The following is a 23,994-nucleotide window of genomic DNA, read 5'->3' on the forward strand; positions in this document are numbered from 1 at the left end:
CAACAAGTTCTCTGAACATGAATCACTTCAAAACCTCACTTTAAAGCATAAAAGCAGTAGTTAAAGTTGAATCTTTTTATAAACTTTATAATGAACTAAATTGATTAAACACTCAGAAAAACTAAACAATTTGGGAAAGAAGAAAAGTCACCCTCTTCAACAAATCTGACATCAAATCCACACAACGCCGTGATGAGAGGTCCAACTTTCCTAGTTGCTGTATTTCCCTAATTAACAAAGTGATCACAAGAATAAGTTTTAACTCTCTTATTTGTCATAGTCTTCAACTTCCTATAGACATTCTGACAAATACTAGACAAACTATTAGGCCTAGTACTATGCAGAATTTTATAATATTAAGCAGACGTGACAGTTGAGAGCCTTATAAATAATAATCACAGACTAATGAACAGTGGGAGACTTCAGAATATCAATCTGTACTAGGGGAAATTTTGAATTAGAGACACTACTTCCTACCCAATAAATCAGCAGTGAAGAATTGAAGGCTTTCTCAATGCATCTGCTTATGCAGCTAGATCTATAGTCCTGAAGGAGCATACAACATGGATGCCAAAAGGAATGTAATTTTATCACCCTACAAGGGGCGTTGTTTTTAAAAATTTTAAATACCTCCAAAAGAGGCTGGATTGTATGACAGAAAACTTGAATGCACCCTTCAGTATCAGAGTGAAACTAGTTCAAGTTAGTTAGAGCTTGTCTCTTACTTCCTCTTTAGCATTCAAATAACATTGCCCAAAGGGAACAGAAGACACAAGATTAAGAGAACTGAAATGCCAAGTCTTGATTGGTTTATGGCTTTTATTAAATGTGCAAATTACTACTTTTGCCTCTGAGCACATGCATCATATATAACAAAAAAGAGATAATATCTTCCATAATAATTAACAAATTCATAAATGACACCAGACACAGGTATACATCTTCATACTTACGTATCCTTTATCACTGTTAATGAATAGAAACACACCTCTTTTCAATAGCCCAAGTCCATTATTTATTAAGACAAGTAAAATTCAGCCAAATTATTTATATTTACAACTGTATGGTATTTTTGATGCTGATAACACAGAAATAATTGGACTGGGTTTTTATTTTGAGAGCTTTTAAATTCTTTAGCATTAAGGTAGCATTCATGTAGCAGAGACACCACTTTGCCCACAAATTCTGTACATTCAAAGCCATGGTTTTTCCAGTAGTCATGTACAGATCTGAGAGTTGGTTCATAAAGAAGGCTGAGCACTGAAGAATTGCTTCTTTCAAACTGGTGCTAGAGAAGACTCTTGAGAGTCCTTTGCACTACAAGGAGTTCAAACCAATCAATCCTAAATGAAATAAATATTCCCTGAATATTCATTCAAAGGACTGATGCTGAAGCTGAAGCTCAAATGCTTAGGCCACCTGAGGCAAAGAGCTAACTCACTGAAAAAAACCCTGATGCTGGGAAAGATTGAAGGCAAGAGAAGTGGGTAATAGAGAATAAAATGATTAGATAGCACCACAAGCTCAAAGGACATGAGTCTGAGCAAACTCTTGGAGATAGTGGGGGACAGAGGAGACTGGTGTGCCTCTCCATGGGGTTATAAAGAGTTGGACTGCACAACAACAAAGTACTTAAAAGCTACACCAAGTATTCATTTTTTGATGGGAACATTTGGAAATGATTGCTAACATCGTAAAGGTGTCTTCATACCATTGTAATCAAAACTGAAATTGTATCCTGACTAGGTATGGTATGAGCTTTGTTTACTGAAAGAACACTGACCCAGTTATTACTGACACAAGACAAGATAAAGATTCAGGAAATTAATATGAAATTATGCATGTCATTCTGAAATATTGTACAAATATTATTTTCAAAATGATTACTTTATTCCCTTTTAAGTATATATAGAAAAAGTAATAGTTACTAAGTAATAATTTCAGAATATTATAATTAAGCATTAATCACTTAATTTCAGTTGTTTAATCCATTAAAATTTCTAGACTCCTTGGAAGCAGGGTGAGTTATGTTCACCTCCAGTATATTTCCAGCGCTTACTATTTAGTAATCATTCAATAAATGTTTAAGAAATCTTTTTAAAGGAGTAGTTATACACAGTCGTTCTTCTTTTGTATAGAAAAAGTCATGCTCTCCAAAGGCAACAAGTAGTCTCTCACAAATTTTCAAATATATCTAAAATTATTGCATAGTTTCCTAACTCTATGAAATGTAGTAACATAGAAGCAATATAGGGAAAGAGCAAATTGGCTAAGATGGCATGGTCAGGCTCTCTCACCCTAGGGCATCTTGCTTTTGTCCCATGTTTTATAAATCATGATTATGTAACAGCTGAGATCACTTACAGCTCTGCACATGCACGTTAGCAGGTACTTACTTAGATGTAGACTACTGGTGATATGCTGCTACTGCTGCTGCTGCTAACTCGCTTCAGTCGTGTTCGACTCTGTGCGACCCCATAGACGGCAGCCCACCAGGCTCCCCCATCGCTGGGATTCTCCAGGCAAGAATATGATTTCCAACTAAAAAGCAGTGGCATTAATGCCACATCACGGCTGTATCCCTTGAGCCAATAACAGAGGAGAGAATACAGTGTGTCTCCGGCTATGGCTGTTGCGCCAGCGAGGAGAGAATAAGGAGTCTGCAGTTCCTATGGTTCCTTGCATTTTCTAGCCTCTTAGCTTGCCCCTTGCCTGCCATGGGTTCAGTGAACAGTAAGTGCAGTGAACAGCAAGACAACTGGCCTCATTCATGAACAGGATCAGTGATACTAGCAGTTACAGTATTATGTCTATTTTAGTAAAATATTTCTGCTTATGCACTCCATAACTTCCATCATTATGACTGACTTTTTAAAGAACATTTATCTTGTTTTATTCTATGATGTTAAAAGTCTGTGTTTATTCATATTTAGAGCTTGTCACATGCTTATATTGAAATTTTAAGGTGCTATTATCCTGAATGTACCATATTTCTATATTATGTGTTTAGGTGGCAATTTTTTTTTTTTGTTTTAAGTGTTGTTATTGTTTTGTCTCTAAGTAGTAGTTTCATCCATCTCATCAGAACTGATTCAAATGCCAGTAAGGTTGGCACCATTCATCTGCTGATGGACATCTAGGCATGATTATAAACAGTGATGAACATAAAGCCTCTGGATGAAAGTGATAAGGTAGTTCTAGCAATGGAAATGTTGCCTTAAAAGCTCAACATTCAGAAAACTAAGATCATGGTATCTGGTCCCCATCCATCTATGTCAGAAATGGAAATAGAGCTGCAGGAAAGATTAGTTTTTTTAAGAAATAGCATATGGAAAATGAATTTTCTAGGTGACAAGAATAAAATGAGCCATTCTTAGAGTTTGTTTTGTTTTAATTGTTGTTATTGTTTTGTCTCTAAGTAGTATCTAACTCTTTTTGCCATAAGGGTGGCACCACCCTTATGGCAGAAAGTGAAGAGGAACTAAAAAGCCTCTGGATGAAAGTGAAAGAGGAGAGTGAAAATGTTGCCTTAAAGCTCAACATTCAGAAAACTAAGATCATGGTATCTGGTCCCATCGCTTCATGGGAAATAGATGGGGAAACAGTGCAAACAGTGGCAGACTTTATTTTTGGAGGGTCCAAAATCACTGCAGATGGTGATTGCAGCCATGAAATTAAAAGACACTTACTCCTTGGAAGGAAGGTTATGACCAACCTAGATAGCATATTGAAAAGCAGAAACATTACTTTGCCAACAAAGGTCTATCTAGTCAAGGCTATGGTTTTTCCAGTGGTCATGTGTGGATGTAAGAGTTGGACTGTGAAGAAAGCTGAGTGCAGAAGAGTTGATGCTTTTGAACTGTGGTGTTGGAGAAGACTCTTGAGAGTTCCTTGGACTGCAAGGAGATGCAACCAGTCCATCCTAAAGGAGATTAGTCCTGGGTGTTCATTGGAAGGACTGATGCTAAAGCTGAAACTCCAATACTTTGGCCACCTCATGCAAAGAGTTGACTCATTGGAAAAGACTCTGATGCTGGGAGGGATTAGGGGCAGGAGGGGCAGGGGATGACAGAGGATGAGATAGCTGGATGGCATCCCTGACTCGATGGACATGAGTTTGAGTGAACTCCGGGAGTTGGTGATGGACAGGGAGGCCTGGCGTGCTGCATATCATGGGGTCACAAAGAGTCGGACATGACTGAGCAACTGAACTGAACTGAACTGAACTGAACTGAACTTTTTTTGCAACCCATGGACTGTAGCCTCCCAGGCTTCTCTGTCCACGGGATTTCTCAGGCAAAAATACCAGAGTGGAGTTGTCATTCCCTTCTCCAGGGATCTTCCTGATCTAGGAATTGAACCTGCATCTCCTGCTTTACCGCTGAACCACATCAGAAGCCTTTTGTTTTAATACTTACAGTAAAGTCATCTTAATATTATTTTTTCATTTAGAAGCAAAGTCAGTTAACAATACCTCTCTTGTCTTTATTTTTTTTTCTCTTTTTAAAAATATAAATTTATTTATTTTAATTGGAGGTCAATTACTTTACAATATTGTATTGGTTTTGCCATACATCAACATATATCCGCCACAGGTATACATGTGTTCCCCATCCTGAACCCCCCTCCCTCCTCCCTCCCCATACCATCCCTCTGGGTTGTCCCAGTACACCAGCCCCAAGCATCCAGTATCATGCATTGAACCTGGACTGATGATTCATTTCATATATGATATTGTACATTTTTCAGTGCCATTCTCCCAAATCATCCCACCCTCTCTCTCTCCCACAGAGTCCAAAAAACTGTTCTATACATCTATGTCTCTTTTGCTGTCTTGTATACAGGGTTATCATTACCATCTTTCTAAATTCCATATATATGTGTTAGTATACTGTATTGGTGTTTATTTTGGAAATATTAGACAGTGCTTTAATCAATAAAAAAAATAAAAGTCACTTCCAATTCTGTTGGCCTCTGTGCATTTTGGGTGTAACTTTATAAAGTAGTTTCTATCTCACTTTATCTTATTTTTGCTAGGAAGTCACCCATGTTATAGATAAGGGTTTCCATATATATTCACCCCCAAACAAGCAAAACTTCACAAAATTGACTTCTCCATTTCACAGGGACTTCTGATCATCTATAGCTAGCATTCAGGACAAAAATCACTGAAGTAATCAAAGAGATCACCAAAACATATTTTAAAATATATTTATTTTTAAATTAAATTTAATAGAAAAATGCCATAAATATCCAAAGTTCATCATTATTTAATGTAAAATGATCAATACAACACAAGTGTATCATTAATAATTATAACACTATTAGCATGGCAAGGATGAAATTTTAACTTGGATTTAGAACATAATAAAATAAATGTTAAAATCATACAGGTAGTTAAGGTGATTCTAAAATGCAATAAATAGAAGTCTAATAGTTCTATACTCCCTAAATCTGCATCTATTAAGGTGAAACAGCTTAAAATGAGAAAAATATGAATACTTTTCTAAACAGTGATGAGTATCAAATTTATTTGATGATCACAGGCAATATAAGAAGTCAATGAAGTGAGTGGAAAAGATGTATATTCAAGGTTTTCATTCTTTCTCGTTTTCCTAGACACTAACTAAGTTGATTCAATTTCAGTGGGCTTTGAGATATGCAAAATATGTTTACTTTTTGGCCCTCGATGATAAAAGTAAAATGTTGTTCCAGTTAACTGGATACATCACTTTTAATTATTTTGCTTTCTATAGCATGAGTTATAATTGTTTGGCTGTAATGAAAGGACAACCTAAGGAAGGAGGAGGGCAGTGGGATTTAAAGCAGACTCTAACAAGATTCAGCCACCAGCTCCTGCACAGCCTGACAGCTAATGCCCAGGCTTTGAGTCCCCTTTCCTCCTGCCCGTAGTGCATTTCCTTCACCCCTTTGGAGTTTCCTGTCTAACTTTGATTTTCATTTTTGCAGGTTTGGATTTATTCTTCATAAAGATGAAGCTGCACTGCAAAAGATTGATCTTGAAACCATGTCATACATCAAGACTATTAATTTGAAGGACTATCAATGCATCCCGCAGTCACTAGCATACACACACTTGGGAGGATACTACTTCATTGGCTGCAAACCCAACGGCACTGGGGCGGCTCCCCCACAGCTCTTGGTGGATGGTGTCACCGACTCGGTCATTGGGTTCAACAGTGACGTGACGGGCACTCCATACATCTCTCCAGATGGACACTATCTTGTCACCATCAGTGACGTGAAAGGTCTTGTGAGGGTCCAGTACATCACCATCAGAGGAGAAATACAGGAGGCTTTTGATATTCACACTAACCTGCACATATCTGACCTGGCCTTTCAGCCATCCTTTACGGAAGGCCATCAGTACAACATTTATGGTAGTTCAAGCACACAGACAGATGTGCTCTTTGTGGAGCTTGCCTCCGGGAAGGTTAAGATGATAAAAAGCCTTAAGGAACCACTCAAGGCAGAAGAATGGCCTTGGAACCTGAAGAACAGGCAAATCCAGGACAGTGGCTTGTTTGGTCAATACCTGATGACTCCTTCCAAGGACTCTCTCTTTATACTTGATGGACGACTCAATAAGTTAAACTGTGAGATCACTGAAGTTGAGAAGGGAAACACAGTCATCTGGGTTGGAGAAGCCTAGAAGCCCTGTTAAATAATTATTAAATCAAGAGTTTTCCAATACACTGCACTAATCCATTATTTAAATTTACAGTTTAACTTTCTAAGTTTGTATCCTAGCCAAACATCAGTTACTTGGATGGCCCAAATAAAATAGTTTTGTTTTGTTTTGTTTTTAAACAAAGACATACACAATTAGTAATATTGGTTGATTAGAAATAGTTAACACAATATTTAATGAGAAACTATTTCAATTATAAGAACCAAATCTACTGTTATGTTTTTTTCCAATAGAATAGGAATTTAAATAATTAAAAATAACTCAACTGCAGGGAATTTCCAATGATTCTAAACACCATTTCATCTTGAGGGTAATTGACCTTTTTTTTTTTTTTTCTGTCCTTTTGGTATGCTTAAACCAGAAATAAAAGATGTTGTGGAAACTTAAAATTCTTAATTCAAAATATTCTGTCCCATCCAGTTTCTAATCTTTCGTGCCTTGAAAGGAATGTCACAAGAGGAAAAGGAAGGCTAAAAGCTGCATAGTGACCACCCTCATCGCTATAAATTTCTTGTCATTTAAAGATAAAAGTTGAACATCTTTTTCACCAAACCCAGCCTTCAGTCATTTGTCTAACCCTCAATGAAATATCATTTGAAGACATAAACTGTCCTTAGGCTGTACACAGGTGACAAATTCTGTTTGACACTCACTGTATAATCTGCAGCATGCTATGGAAAATGAAGAGGAAGGGAGGAAAATAATTATGGTAATATGTTTGCAGTGTATTATTGACTCATTTTGCTTTCAATCACGAGAGTGCATTATATTTTTAATGCAAGTTTGTCTGGGATGTCAACTGCTTACAAATATATCTTATTAGTGGAATAGACATTTTTGTTTCTTTTGAAGTAGTTCAGTGTTGCATTAGCAGGAACTTTTATTTCCAAAATAGAAGCATTATTTGTGTCTGCTTAGAGTAAACCACATTTAGGGAAATTAACAACAGAGAGAAAAAAAAAAACTGGCTAGAGAACTGATGAGTATTAGCGGTTTAGGACAATTAGTAACAGAAATTGGGAATTAGCCGGTAGCACCACAGTGGTGAGAAAAGATGTACTTCTCCATTGCCTTTGCTATTTAAATATAATCCATCTAAGTACTCATTCCTTAATAACTTTCCCAAATGACTTCTGCTTAACTCCTATATAATCCTTAAACAACTCTCTCACTGTGTGTCGAAGTTCGAAACCTAACTAATCCTCTTATTTGAGACACTGCATAGAAGTAAAAATCATTGCTTTCATTTTTCAGGGCAAAGAAAAGGCCAGTAGAAGTGCATTAAAACTAGTAACTTGGTTTATTGAAATAAGCAGATTATTATCCAGGCTTAAAGTAAAAGCTTACATCGTTTGGAGAATCTTTTTACTTACTATATTTTTGTTTTATTGTTGCTAAAAATGCTAATGTACTGTTGAAATGACCTCCATTTCCTGAAGGTAATCCAATAAGGTCTTTTTTAAATACAAATTTTACTCAAGTTTAATTGTGTAAAACTGCTTAGAAACCTGAAATTTTATAGTGTGTACTATCTTATGTATATATAGCATCCTGAACTATGTGATAACAGTAGATTTATTCTTAGCTTAAGGAAACATTATGGGAGGCAGATTTAATAGACAACAGAAGTTAGCTTATGTTTCTACTTACCTGCTTTCCTTTTTAGCAGTTTTCTTCTTTGTGAACATGAACCACATAAAGTGGCTGTGACCTAATGATTTAATCTAAGTCTGTCTCATACATCCTTCTTTGGTAGCTTACACCATGTGGCTGCTTTGTCTGTAGACACTGCTTGATAAAAGAGAATAAACCTCTTACATTTTAACCCTTGAGAGTTCAGTCAGTGTTTTAATGTGAATACTCGTGTTTGTTTTGTTTTCCTCCCAGTGCTTCAGACACAGACTGGTTTATATCCCCATTGTTTTGAAAGTGATAGGATGGCGTAGAGGGCAGGTAAAGTGAGACCAATCAAGGAAAGACAGCTTAGCTTCATTATATCAATTCTAAGTTGCTCTGTCCCTTCATATTCATATGTAAAGCAAGATATTTATCCTCTTATGATGTGTATTTCTTTAGAATCCCCTCTTGTGTATTAAAGGAATGAATGAATATCAGAATGGAACATAAACATAGACTTAAATCCCTTTTTCCCCACATTCTTACACTATTAACCACACAAATACTGAGCCCCCCTTTTTAACAGTGTAATGTTTAAAATATTGACATTTGTGATACTCTAAAAAAATAAGGAAATGCAATATTGTATTTTCTAAGATAGATATTTCTTTCTTCAGTGGTAGAGAGAAAAAGTAAGAGCTGGCATACAGGGCATCAGCATTGCTCTACACACATCTTGATAAATGCGTATTGAATATAATGATCTCATCAATAACTGGGTATATGTGAAAACTGAACATGATGACAGACTAGAATAAAATGATGACATCACCGCTCTCTAAAAAGAATAGATTTTTAACAGATAGGATAAAATAGCAACAAGGTAGCCAAAAAAATATGACACAATTTTGCTGCAAATTAGCTGGTAAATAATTGTGTGGTAACCCTAACAGGCATGAAATAAGAAAAGGTGTGAAACCAAGAATGGAAGTAGAACATGGGGAGGTCTTTGGGCAAAATTGACTAGAAAAAATTAATATTTATGAAAAAGAAGGTGGTAATTCATGAAAAATGGATTATGATCAGATTTTGGAGGAGGGAAGTAAAGAATAGGGTTTTCCAGGTGGCTCAGTAAGTATAGAATCTGCCTGCAGTTCAGGAGACACAGGACACCACAGTTTTAATTTCTGGGTTGGGAAGATCCCCTGCGGAAAGGCATAGCAACCCATGCCAGTATTCTTGCCTAGAGAATACCATAGGCAGAGGTTGCAGGGTCAGACATGACTGAAGCAACTGAGCATGACGTGAAGAATGAAACAAATTGAAAGAGTCTAGACTTAATCCAGAGAGTAGGAACTCAAGACTAATTTTTAAAAAGAGAAAGAACAGTGAAAACACGCAACATTTTTTATTTTCTAATATAACGAAGATTTGACAGGAAATTGGAGAAACTGGTATCAGTTGGGAGGCTACTGCAGAAAATGGAAGTTTATGATCTATAATATACAACAAGATGAAACGCAACATTAAAACTCAACCTTCAGAAAACTAAGATCTTGGCTTCTTGTCTCATCATGTCACAGCAAATAGATGAGGAAACAATGGAAACAGTTTATGTTTCCATAATGGAGAGACTTTATTTTCTTGGGCTCCAAAATCACTGCAGATGGTGACTGCAGCTATGAAAATAAAAGACACTTGCTCCTTTGAAGAAAAACTGCGACAAGCCTAGACAGCTTATTAAAAAGCAGAGACATTACTTTGCCAACAAAAGTCCGTCTAGACAAAGCTATGGTTTTTCCAATAGTTTTGTACTGATGTGAGAGTTGGGCCCTAAAGAAAGCTGAGTGCTGAAGAATTTATTCTTTTGAACTGTGGTGTTGGAGAAGACTCTAGAGACCCTTGGACTGCAAGGAGATCCAACCAGTCCATTCTGAAGGATATCAGCCCTGGGATTTCTTTGGAAGGAATGATGCTGAAGCTGAAGCTTCAATACTTTGGCCACCTGATGGGAAGAACTGACTCATTGGAAAAGACCCTGATGCTGGGAAAGATTGAAGGCAGGAGGAGAAGGGGACAACAGAGGATGTGATGGTTGGATCGCATCACTGACTTGATGGACATGAGTTTGACCAAGCTCCGGGAGTTGATGATGGACAGGGAAGCCTGGCATGCTGCAGTCCATGCAGTCGCAAAGAGCTGAACATGACTATGCATCTGAACTGAGTTGAAGATAAGGCCTGTTAAGGAAACATACTTGAAATGGCAACTGAATAAATATGGAAGCTAAAAAGAGAAAAATCAGTTTTCCCACATGGCGCTATTGCTAAAAACCTTGCCTGCCAATGCAGAAGTTGCAGGTTCGATCTTTGGGTCTAGAAGATCCCCTGGAGGAGGGCATAGCAACCCACTCCAGTATTCTTGCTGGGAAAATTCTGTGGACAGAGGAGCCTGGTAGTCTACCGTCCATAAGGTCGCAAAGAGTCACACATAAGCGAAGCTACTTAGCACACAAGCATGCATATAAGACAGGGTGTGTTAAGGAAACATACTTGAGATGGCATCTGAATAAATATGGGTGATGAAAAGAGACAAATCAGCAGGTTTCAATTATGACACCAGTGGTAAAAATATGAGAGCCATGAAAGAAAAGCAGATTGGCAGAGAGAAGGAGGGTTTATATAAAAGACAAATAAGAATGATGGACATGGAATATATTTCCAGAGTAGTGTCATCATGTATTATAGCAAACTAATGTAATTTTCAGGCATTATTCCATTGTCTGTCTAATAATATAAAAGTAAAATACAAGTGTTTTTTAAAAAGTATAATTTTAGAATCTTATTACCTTTAAGACTCCCACTCAAAAGATCTTCAGAGGGTTTTCTTTTTAAAAAACTAAGTGAACTTGACTGGATTTTACATTATTTCAGATTTCACAGAATGAAACAGTGTTTAATCATATTTGACAGCTTATCATATATGCAAATTTTAAAAGTGAGAAAAAATTCAGGAACAATATGGCTATCATGAAAATTAGCAAGAGTAAAATAACATGAAATGTACACCCCAAATGTCACAAGCCTAAGAGCTCATGAGAGGTCACTTCTAATGTCACTTGTCCATGCATCTACTGTTTAGCTGTTCTTCCTGTGTGAAGAGGCACGAAAAAAAAAAAAAAAAGCAACATTTGATCAAAAGCCTATTTTCATTTTTCTTCCAATCACACTCTAATATCATTTACCTCTCCTTGGAATCTTCATGCATAGAAATATGTTCTGAAAATCATGCTATATAAACTCATTATTGTAGACTTGAATCATGGTAACCTTTTCCCATCCTCCTAGAAGGCTAAATCTTAGCATAGGAATATGATTTTTTTTGTTAGCTTGTAGTTAATAAATTACATTGTCCTATTAGTAGACAAAAAAAGCACAGTTTCTCAGTAATATTCATCAACAAAATGTCCCTGCCTCTGTGGAATATAATGAGTGCTACACAGCTATCTCACAGTAATGTGCAGCTAACAGTTGGTGAATTAGAAAAGTTTTCACCATTTTTCTTTTACACAAGAGTTCAGTGATGATAAAATTGTCAATGTTTTGGGACTTGTGTTCAAGTTCATAATTAAATTTTGCACATAGCATAATTTGGCTGAAACTAAGAAAGAACAGACTGAAAAATAAAATATGTTGTTCTGATAAATGTCTTGAAGACTGTCTCTGCATGTGCATTTTGCCACTTTTAAAAGAAGATTCAGAATTGTCTCAAAGTTGAAAGAATATACTGCTACTTCAATGTTAAATCTGTTCCTCTTATTCACATGTATAAATTCTTTTTGCAGTTCCATGAAAAACTACACTGTTCTTTTATACCTTGAGCTAAATTCTTCAGTTTACAAAGTCCAAGTGAAAAGTCCCATGATAATCATGAAAGGCTGGCGTACTGCAATCCATGGGGTCACAAAGAATCAGACGCTGAACTGAACATTTAATGAATAAATATGCATGCACACATGCATATAAATATATATTCACATACACACAAAAAAGCTGTTTTCTCTCCATATACAATGGCTTCCCTAGTAGCTCAGATGGTAAAGAATCTGCCTACAATGCAGGAGACCTAGGTTCTATTCCTGGGTCAGGAAGATCCCCTGGAGAAGGAAATGGCAACCCACTCCAGTATTCTTGCTTGGGAAGTCCCATGGACAGAGAAGTCTGGCAGGCTACAGTCCTTGGGTTGCAAAGCTTCAGACATGACTGAGCAACTAACATTTTTACTTTTCACTTTCACAGTCATATATCTCCAAAAATCACTTCTTTGATATTTCTTAAAAATTAGTAGTACTTTTTAAAACCAATTACAGACTCAAATTTAACAAAGAAAAATAATATAGAAAACATTCTCAATTCATTGGAAATAAATTGAGAAATAAAATTTTCAAATAAATCAGCTATAAATATGTAAATAAGAAAATTAGCAAACATATACAAGTATTCACAAACAGGACTTTAAAAAAGGAATCAAATTGAACGGTTCAGAATCTATGGATTCTGTCTATAAGATGAAAATGAGGCAACATAATTCAAAAATAATGAAGCTACTGGCATTTGTTAGAAAAAAGAAATTTTCAAAGAAAGCCCCTCCCACTCTAATAAAGAGAAAAAGTTGGAAAACTGTCAAAATCATAATTTTGCCTGTGCATACTGTAGAGCTAGGTTTGCAAGTTCAACAGGTAAACTCATTTCTAATGAGGAGCAAGGAATTATTTAATCCTGGTAGTCTACATAAAGGCAGGCAATAGTAAATCAGCAAAAAGTTTAGCAACTTTTTAAAGGCTTGTAGGGGCTAATTTATGAGTTTGGAAGGGCTGGGGCTAGGAGCACAAGCACGGGAGGCGTTCATACACTCAGTATCCTTTCTGATGGCATATAAGATCAGAGGCAGGCAGGAGACTGGAGGCAGCTTCCCTGGAGGTGCTGTGAGTCAGGTGACCAGCTGCTGTGGGGAGCTATCCCTGTGCCCTTGCTGAGACTCTTCTCACCTAGGAAGCCAAATGGTAAGCCCCTAGAGGAAGGGCAGCCATCTTTCTCGCCCCCAGGAACAGGCAAGAACTCATTGTTCACAAGAGGCATGAGAGCAGACCCTCTGACGCTGATGTAGGGTAGCAAGCACTCAGTCTCAAGACACAGGTAGATAAACGACAGAGGAAGAACGCTCTGCTGCTGGGGAAGAGGGCAGAAATCTGGTAAACCTGGTCAGGAAACCATGTAAAGAAGAACTGAATTCCACTTACAGGGACATTGTAGGAAGTTTCATCTTTTCTTTCTTTTTTTTTTTAAACTAAACTATCTTTTCTTTTCTTTTTTTTTTTTTTTGATAGTAGTAAAATCTCATTTGTCTCCAGCCACCTTCTTAATGCTTTTGCATATATTTTCCACCCTTTTATTTTATATTTGTATCTTTCAGTTTGAAATATGTTCCTTTTAACAATGTGTATTTGGATCTTTTCCCTTCCTGTCTGAATACATCTGCACTATGATTGGATTATTTGATTCATTCACACTGAATGTAATATTATTATCCTTAGAATTACATCTTCCTCTTATTTATTTATTTTTAAATAGGTCTCAGTGCAGTTCAGTTCAGTTCAGTCGCTCAGTCGTGTCCGACTCTCTGTGACCCCATGAACCACAGCACACCAGGCCTCCCTGTCCATCACCAACTCCCGGAGTTCACCCAAACCCATGTCCACCGAGTCGGTGATGCCATCCAGCCATCTCATCCCCTGTTGTCTCCTTCTCCTCTTGCTCCCAATCTTTCCCAGCATCAGGGTCTTTTCCAATGAGTCAGCTCTTCACATCAGGTGGCAAAAGTATTGGAGTTTCAGCTTCAACATCAGTCCTTCCAGTGAACACCCAGGACTGATCTCCTTTAGGATGGACTGGTTGGATCACCTTGCAGTCCAAAGGACTCTCAGGAGTCTTCTCCAACACCACAGTTCAAAAGCATCAATTCTTGGGCACTTTCTTTATAGTCCAACTCTCACATCCATACATGACCACTGGGAAAACTATAGCCTTGACTAGTTGGACCTTGTTTGGCAAAGTAATGTCTCTGCTTTTTAATATGCTGTCTAGGTTGTTCATAACTTTGTGTCCAAGGAGTAAGCGTCTTTTAATTTCATGGCTCCAATCACCATCTGCAGTGATTTTGGAGCCCAGGAAAATAAAGTCAGTCACTGTTTCCACTGCTTCCCCATTTCTTTTCTATTCCCTTCTTTTACTTTACTGCTTATTTTTGAATTGGGTGACTATTTTCAAAGGTTACATTTAAATTCTTTTCATGATCTTTTCACTGTATGAAAATTTATTTTTGCATTTGTTGCTTTAGGGCAACATAATTTTTAATTAAACAATTCAATATTAATTTAATATTTTTCCTTTGTTGCTTTTGAGTTCTGTCTTAGGATCTTTTATGATCTGGTTTTCCTTAGTGTCAGTTTCCCTGGTTATCTCTGAATAATTAGCTGGCCTGTGATTTAGCTCTGTACCCATGTGAACTACCCACTTCCTCTCATTTGATTACCTCTAAAATCTATTGTTTTAAAAAGAGCCTTCAAGTTTAAGTCCCTTTAAACTCTGCTGTAGAAAAGTCAGAATTTAAGAGAACAGGTCTGTTGCTCTCTGTTCTTATGATCTTCTTTCCCCTACCCTAGTGATTTGTAAAATAATCTGAGTCATATATCTGAGACTGGTATTAGAAATAGTCCCTTCCTACTCTCAGAGTGACCCTCCAGCTTTGTGAGCAGGGCAGTGGGTAGGAAATGGTAGTTCTCTGTTCTTTTAGATTCTAGGATTTTCTTAAATTGTCTACATTAAACTGCACGATGTAGCATACCATTAACTTTCTGATCCTGTGATCATCACATGAGCACTTCCATTCCATTCATCTCCAGTCATATCAGCTCTTCTTTTCCTTTAAAATATTATCCCTAGTCTTGAATCTTTACACTTGCTGGCCCTTTTACCTGGAGCACTTTTCCCCATTCATTCTTATAAATTGTCTCTTTACTTTCTTCACATATCTGCTTACCAGTGAGATTTTTCTGACTACCCTATTTAAAATTTGAAATAATCTTCCAGAATATGCCTATCATATTTGCTGATATTTATTGCCATAATTGAATCAATATCTAACATGCAACATAATTTATTTTCTGTTTATTATCTATATAACACTATCCTTATGGCAGAAAGTGAAGAGGAACTCAAAAGCCTCTTCATGAAAGTGAAAGTGGAGAGTAAAAAAGTTGGCTTAAAGCTCAACATTCAGAAAACAAAGATCATGACATCTGGTCCCATCATTTCATGGGAAATAGATGGGGAAACAGTGGAAACAGTGTCAAACTTTATTTTTGGAGGGTCCAAAATCACTGCAGATGGTGACTGCAGCCATGAAATTAAAAGATGCTTACTCCTTGGAAGAAAAGTTATGCCCAACCTAGACAGCATGTTGAAAAGCAGAGACATTACTTTGCCAATAAAGGTCCATCTAGTCAGGGCTATGGTTTTTCCAGTGGTCATGTATGGATGTGAGAGTTGGACTGTGAAGAAGGCTGAGAGCCGAAGAATTGATGCTTTTGAACTGTGGCGTTGGAGAAGACTCTTGAGATTCCCTTGGACTGCAAGGAGATCCAACCAGTTCATTCTGAAGGAGATCAACCCTGGTATTTCTTTGGAAGGAATGATGCTAAAGCTGAAACTCCAGTACTTTGGCCACATCATGCGAAGAGTTGACTCATTGGAAAAGACTCTGCTGCTGGGAGGGATTGGGGGCAGGAGGAGAAGGGGACGACAGAGGATGAGATGGCTGGATGGCATAACGGACTCTATGGACTTGAGTCTGAGTGAACTCCGGGAGTTGTTGATGGACAGGGAGGCCTGGCGTGCTGCAACTCATGGGGTCGCAAAGAGTCAGACACGACTGAGCGACTGAACTAACCATATCCAAAACATACATACTATGCAATCAAACAAGAACAGGAATATTTGTCTGTTTTATCAATACTGAAAACAAAAAAGGATTTGTATGCAGTAAGCACATATTAGGCAGTAAATAAACATATGGGAGATGATTGGATTACTATTTTAATTGGACTCAAAGTAGTTTTTGGAGCATATGTTGAACTTTCTGATAATCTCAAATCATTATGGCAAAAATGTATTCCTTGAATGTTATTAAACTGTGATAATTGAAAGTAGCATTATTCAGGCAGGTGTTTTCTATTTAATATCCTCTAACTCTCTAAAGTATTAGAGTTAATAGACATAATGAACATTTGGATAGATGATGCTTTTAAAGTATTTTCCATCTCAAATTAAATGTAAATGCTTATGTAAACAAGATGTTTGCTATGTTAAAGAATGATCCTTTTCATATATAATTAAAATCTAAATTATTATGCATTTATTTATTTAGTTATAGAGGCGGTTGGTCCTTTTTTTATTACCCATGACACAAAGAGCATGTTTATATGAAATAAATAAAACATGTTGCATATATAGTATTTCAGAAAAATATTAGTATATTTGGAGATATTTATGTTTAAGTTTTAAGATTAACTCATCAAATAAAAAGTGTACCATTTATCATTCAGAGTATCTACAACTTTATTAATATTTATCTTAGGGACTTCCCTGGTGGCTCAGACATTAAAGTGTCTGCCTGGAATGCAGGAGACCTGGGTTTGATCCCTATCTTAAGAGTGTGGTAAATTTATGCTTACTGCAACATCCAACATGAAATAACTTGCCATTGATTTATCTTACTCGTATGTATTGTGCATAAAAATTTTCACTATGTAATTCAACTATATTCAGCTTCTTTTATTGTTACCTTAGTTTTGAATTTTGCTAATGTCAGTTATAATTATTTCGACTGAATACTACCATCCAAAAAAGTTGTAATCTTCAAAGAAAATTGTAAGAATAAATACATGTACTAGTTATACTTTAAATACTTAGGTATGTTACTTTGAAATTCCATTTTTGAATTCTTTAAAAAATGTCTAAGTTCAATTTTTGTTTTTTAACATATTTACCCATTTAGACTTTCCTGGGATTTTTTTCCCCCGTGAGGTCTATTGTTATTATGTCAAAAAGCAACGTTGGAACCGATCATGGAATAACAGACTGTTTCAAAATTGGGAAAGGAGTGTGTCAAGGCTGTATATTGTCACCCTGTTTATTTAACTTACATGCAGAATACAACATGTAAAATGCTGGGTTGGATGAATCACAAGCTGGAATCAAGATGCCAGGAGAAATATCAATAACAACAGATATGCAGACAATAACTAAATGAACTAGAGATATGCAAACTTCTAGGGGGGAAAAAAAAACGAGAAAGAGAAATCCAAGTAAGACTGTAGGTGTTGCAGGAGACATCAAAGGGCAGATACACAAACCATAATCAAGGAAAACTAGTCAATCTAATCACAAGGAGCACAGCCGTGTCTAACTCAATGAAACTAAGCCATGCCATATGGGGCCACCCAAGATGGACGGGTCATGGTGGAGAGATCTGACAGAATGTGGTCCACTGGAGAAGGGAATGGCAAACCACTTCAGTATTCTTGCCTTGAGAACCCCATGAACAGTATGAAAAGGTAAAATGATAGGATACTGAAAGAGGAACTCCCCAGGTCGGTAGGTGCCCAATATGCTACTGGAGATCAGTGGAGAAATAACTCCAGAAAGAATGAAGGGATGGAGCCAAAGCAAAAACAATACCCAGCTGTGGATGTGATTGGTGATAGAAGGAAGGTCCAATGCTGTAAAGAGCAATATTGCATAGGAACCTGGAATGTTAGGTCCATGTATCAAGACAAATTGGAAGTGGTCAAACAGGAGATGGCAAGAGTGAACGTCAACATTCTAGGAATCAGAGAACTAAAATGGACTGGAATAGGTGAATTTAACTCAGATGACCATTATATCTACTACTGTGGGCAGGAATCCTTTAGAAGAAATGGAGTAGCCATCATGGTCAACAAAAGAGTGTGAAATGCAGTACTTGGATGCAGTCTCAAAACGACAGAATGATCTCTGTTCATTTCCAAGGCAAACCATTCAATATCACAGTAATCCAATTCTATACCCCAAGCAGTAATGCTGAAGAAGCTGAAGTTGAACGGTTCTATGAAGACCTACAAGACCTTTTAGAACTAACACCCAAAAAGATGTCCTTTTCATTATAGGGGACTGGAATGCAAAGTAGGAAGTCAATAAACACCTGGGGCAACAGGCAAATTTGGCCTTGGAATACGGGATGAAGCAGGGCAAGAGCTAATAGAGTTTTGCCAAGAGAATGCACTGGTAATAGCAAATACCCTCTTCCAACAACACAAGGGAAGACTATACATGGACATCACCAGATGGTCAACACCAAAATCAGATTGATTATATTCTTTGCAGCCAAAGATGGAGAAACTCTATACGGTCAGCAAAAACATGATTGGGAGCTGACTGTGGCTCAGATCATGAACTCCTTATTGCCAAATTCAGACTTAAATTGAAGAAAGTGGGGAAAACCACTAGATCAAATTCTTTATGATTATACAGTGGAAGTGAGAAATAGATTTAAGGGACTAGATCTGATAGACAGAGTGCCTGATGAACTATGGACTGACATTATACTTGGTGACATTATACAGGAGACAGGGATCAAGACCATCCCCATGGAAAAGAAATGCAAAAAGCAAAATGGCTGTTTGTGGAGGCCTTACAAATAGCTGTGAAAAGAAGAGAAGCGAAAAACAAAGGAGAAAAGGAAAGATATAAGCATCTGAATGCAGAGTTCCAAAGAATAGCAAGGATAGATAAGAAAGCCTTCCTCAGTGATCAATGCAAAGAAATAGAGGAAAACAACAGAATGGGAAAGACTAGAGATCTCTTCAAGAAAATTAGAGATAGCAAGGGAACATTTCATGTAAAGTTGGGCTTGATAAAGGACAGAAATGGTATGGACCTAACAGAAGCAGAAGATATTAAGAAAAGGTGGCAAAAATACACAGAAGAAATGTATAAAAAAGAGATTCATGACCCAGATAAAATGATGGTGTGATCATTCACTTAGAGCCAGACATCCTGGAATGTGAAGTCAAGTAGGCCTTAGAAAGCATCACTACGAACAAAGATGGTGGAGGTGATGGAATTCCAGTGGAGCTATTTCAAATCCTGAAAGATGATGCTGTGAAAGTGCTGCACTCAATATGCCAGCAAACTGGGAAAAAAGTTTTCATTCCAATTCCAAAGAAAGACAATGCCAAAGAATGCTGAAACTACTGCACAATTGCACTCATCTCACATGCTAGTAAGGTAATGCTCAAAATTCTCCAAGGCAGGCTTTAGCAATACGTGAATCATGAACTGCCAGATGTTCAAGCTGGTTTTAGAAAAGGCAGAGGAACCAAAGATCAATTTGCCAACATCTGCTGGATCATGGAAAAAGCAAGAGAGTTCCAGAAAAAAAACTACTTCTGCTTTCTTGACTAAGCCAAAGCCTTTGACTGTGTGGATCACTATAAACTGTGGAAAATTCTGAAAGTCTGAAAATTCAGACTACCTCATCTGCCTCTTGAGAAACCTATCTGCAGGTCTGAAGCAACAGTTAGAACTGGACATGGAACAACAGACTGGTTCCAAATAGGAAAAGGAGTAGTATGTCATGGCTGTATGTTGTCACCCTGCTTATTTAATTTATATGCAGAGCACATCATGAGAAATGCTGGGCTGGAGAAAGCACAAGCTGGAATCAAGATTGCTGGGAGAAATCTCAGTAACCTCAGATATGCAGATGACACGGTAGAAAGAGAAGAGGAACTAAAAGCCTCTTGATGAAAGTGGAAGAGGAGAGTGAAAACGTTGGCTTCAAGCTCAACATTAAGATAACTAAGATCATGGCATCTGGTCCCAACACTTCATGGGAAATAGGTGGGGAAACAGTGGAAACAGTGTCAGACTTTATTTTGGGGGGCTCCAAAATCACTGCAGATGGTGATTGCAGCCATGAAATTAAAAGACGCTTACTCCTTGGAAGGAAAGTTATGACCAACCTTGATAATATATTCAAAAGTAGAGACATCACTTTGCCAACAAAGTTTCTTTTAGTCAAGACTATGGTTTTTCCAGTGGTCATGTATGGATGTGAAAGTTAGACTGTGAAGAAAGCTGAGCGCCCAAGAATTGGTGCTTTTGAACTATGGTGTTGGAGAAGACTCTTGAGAGTCCTTTGGACTGCAAGGAGATCCAACCAGTCCATTCTAAAGGAGATCAGTCCTGGGTGTTCATTGGAAGAACTGATGCTAAAGCTATAACTCCTATACTTTGGCCACCTCATGCGAAGAGTTGACTCATTGGAAAAGCCCCTGATGCTGGGAAGGATTGAGGGCAGTAGAAGGGGACGACAGAGGATGAGATGGCTGGATGGCATCACTGACTCGATGGACATGAGTTTGGGGAACTCTGAGAGTTGGTGATGGACAGGGAGGCCTGATGTGCTGCAATTCATGGGGTTGCAAAGAGTCAGACATGACTGAGCGACTGAACTGAACTGAACTGATGCAGATAACATTACCTTCATGGCAGAAAGCAAAGAGGAACTAAAGAGCCTCTTGATGAAGGTGAAAGAGAAGATTGAAAAGCTTGCTTAAAAGTCAACCTTCAAAAAATTAAAATCATGCCATTTGGTTCTATCACTTCATGACATATAGACGGGGAAACAATGGACACGGTGACAAACTTTATTTTCTCGGACTTCAAAATTGCTGCAGATAATGACTGTAGCCATGAAATTAAAAGATGCTTGCTCCTTGGAAGAAAAGCTTTACCAAACTAGACAGAGTATTAAAAACCAGAGACACTACTTTGCTTACAAAGGTCCTTATAGTCAACGCTATGGTTTTTCCAGTAGTCACACATGGATGTGTGAATTGCACCATAAAGAAGGCTGATCACCAAAGAATTGATGCTTTTGAACTGTGATGTTGGAGAAGATTCTTGAGAGTCCCTTGGACTGCAAGGAGACCAAACCAGTTAATCCTAAAGGAAATTAGGCCTGATTATTCTTTGCAAGGACTGACTCTGAAGCTGAAGCCCCAACACTTTGGCCACTTGACGTGAAGAGCTGACTCACTGGAAAAGACCCTAATGCTGGGAAAGTTAGAAATCAGGAGAAGGGGATGACAGGGAATGAGATGGTGGAATGGCATCACGGGCTCAATGGACATGAGTTTGAACAAGCCCCAGGAGATGGTGAAGGACGGGAAAGCCTGGCCTGTGTCCATGGGTTCGCAAAGAGTTGGACACTAATTAGTGGCTAAACAACAACAAAATTTTTTAACTGTAAAAAATAAGACATGTTTAATAGTTGAAGTCTAGGAAAAGTGCAAATAATACAGAGAACTGTGGGAAAATTTATATTATGCAAAGTGTGTAGAATATATCTAGGTACAAGGGACAGTCATCTATAGAGATTATGGTAAACACATTTAAAGTTCAGAGCTTAATAGTATTGTAAAAGTGTCTAAATAAATAATATTGATAATGGGATAGATATTAATTTGACTTACACAATGCCTGGGTTGCAGTATAAGTTATCCTACCACTGTATTTGTATTCAGCCTATTATTCCAGTGCTATTAGAAGAAGCTCCATTAAATCCTACTGGACTTAGAAGTATATGCATGTCATATTTGGCAAGAAAAACATTCTTTAAATGAAAAGTAGGTTTGTTTACTACTGGCAGAGACTAAACTCTTGACCAAACTAAACTAAACCCTGGGTTAAATTACTATATAACTTAAGTTGTACATTATAAAATATTTATTACCTGATATATTGAATAAAACCACTGAATTCCATAGCAACCCACTCAGAGAACAGAGAATCAAATCTAGTCTAGACAAGCTGAAAATACTGGGGTTTTGTTCAGCATTGGCCCAATTTACCTGCAAGTTAGACTTTCAGGCAAGGTGAAAAAAAAAAATCAAGAACACTAGAGCAGGGGTCCCCAACCTCCAGGCCATGGGCCAGTACCTCCTGTCAGATCATCAGTGATATTAGATTAGAAATAAAGTGCAAATTACATGTAATGCACTTAGTCATCTCCAAATTATCCTCCCACCCCTGATACAGAAAAATTATCTTCCATTAAATCAATCCCTAGTGCCAAAAAAGGTTGAGATCTCTGCACTGGAGACTGTATCATCAGCCTAGTGTCACCCCAAGAAAGGTGAGTTACTGTCCCTACTCCCAGTTCCAGATAGTAACCTGATGTTTGTCACAAGAGGAAAAGGAGGCCATAAGAATAGATATAGCTCCAAAATCACCCACAAAAAAACCTGACTTTATTTGAAACAGAATGTGAGGAAATTAAGGTTAAAGAACACTCTTAAAAATGATAAAGATGTGAACTGTAAGCAACTGGTAACTCTACTTACAATTTACAGAGTGAAGCTGGGGTCTGAGCCTTCTGTAAAACTTTAGAAGGGAGATCTTAGGTTTCAACAACACATGTTGGTAAAATGTTGATGCTCCACCCACCTTACCCAGAGCTGCCAGAAAGGCGCTTGAAACTATCAACCTCAGAAAAGTCAAGAAAGACTAGTGAACCACTCAGATAGAAACACAACCTTCTCTACCAAAAACATGACTGGGAAGGTCATTAAAGCAAAAAGCTCAGTGCCTACTACAGTCAACACTTATCCGGAAATAGAAAAATCCTTCCCCTTCAATCCACTAGATTTTGAATTTTGCCCTGCCTGAAGAGCGCCAGATAGCACACTTTTCCTTGAATGGAGTGCTGCTGATGATCCTCTGTGATGAGAGGGAACTTGAAAAGCTGTTACACCTGCACCCACTTCACCTCTGAAAATGTGTCCTCCACCATGGGAGTCTAATCTGTTGCAGCCCCCTCAAGTTTTCTATTGACCCTGGATGTTGAATTGCCACCTGCTTGCTATGACTTAGGTATTAACATTTCTTAGCACTTCATAGTTTGTATTAATCATGTATATTAACAAAGCAACTCTTTGTTTAACAGACACTTCCAGAAAAACAAAAATAAAAAAAGTTTACAATTTACAAATTGTAGGCCAACAATTTTACTAGAGAGAATCAGAGAAATGCACAGCTAAGAAAAGCTCCCCCCACCCCCCACCCCACCCCACCCCACCCCCGCCACACTCCAACCCAGAGTTTGGAGCAAATTACAGAGATGAATCATAGAAATTCTGAAAAAAAACTCTGAATGTAATTTGAGCAGACGTTTGAGCAAATTGTCCCCAGGGTTTGTTAAAACAATAATGAATTCAGCCAGCAATTACTGGAGCCGTGTAATTGTTATGATACAACAAAGACATATTAATACAGAGATCAGACAATGAAACAGTCTGAGAGTGTCCTGCTAAAACCAATGTCATTCAAGAATGATTGTGAAAATGTTAAAGGCCATACCTTCTGTGCAATAGCATTAGACTTCAACTTGTGTGAGTGGACTATTAGTTCAGTTCAGTCGCCCAGTCATGTTTGACTCTTTGTAACCCCATAGACTGCAGCAAACCAGGCTGCCCTGTCCATCACCAACCCTCAGAGCTTGCT

At 37.6% G+C, this 23,994-nt stretch overlaps 1 protein-coding gene and 1 pseudogene across 4 annotated transcripts in view; both read left to right on the top strand.

Annotated features, from left to right (window-relative positions):
• FSTL5 (follistatin like 5) overlaps positions 1 to 8,537 on the top strand; it is a 937,018-nt gene extending 928,481 nt beyond the window's left edge. For all 4 annotated transcript variants that reach the window (XM_027956327.2, XM_042234380.1, XM_042234379.1 and 1 more), the window contains one exon: positions 5,971 to 8,537. In XM_027956327.2, the coding sequence (XP_027812128.2) occupies positions 5,971 to 6,673 (703 nt within the window). In that variant the 3' untranslated portion in view covers positions 6,674 to 8,537. The remainder of the gene's footprint in view (positions 1 to 5,970) is intronic.
• Positions 8,538 to 13,465: 4,928 nt separating this feature from the next.
• LOC101110270 (securin-like) lies at positions 13,466 to 23,487 on the top strand (annotated as a pseudogene).
• The last annotated feature ends 507 nt before the right edge of the window (positions 23,488 to 23,994 follow it).

The sequence above is a fragment of the Ovis aries genome, chromosome 17 (assembly GCF_016772045.2).
Source record: "Ovis aries strain OAR_USU_Benz2616 breed Rambouillet chromosome 17, ARS-UI_Ramb_v3.0, whole genome shotgun sequence".
Lineage (NCBI taxonomy): Eukaryota > Metazoa > Chordata > Mammalia > Artiodactyla > Bovidae > Ovis > Ovis aries.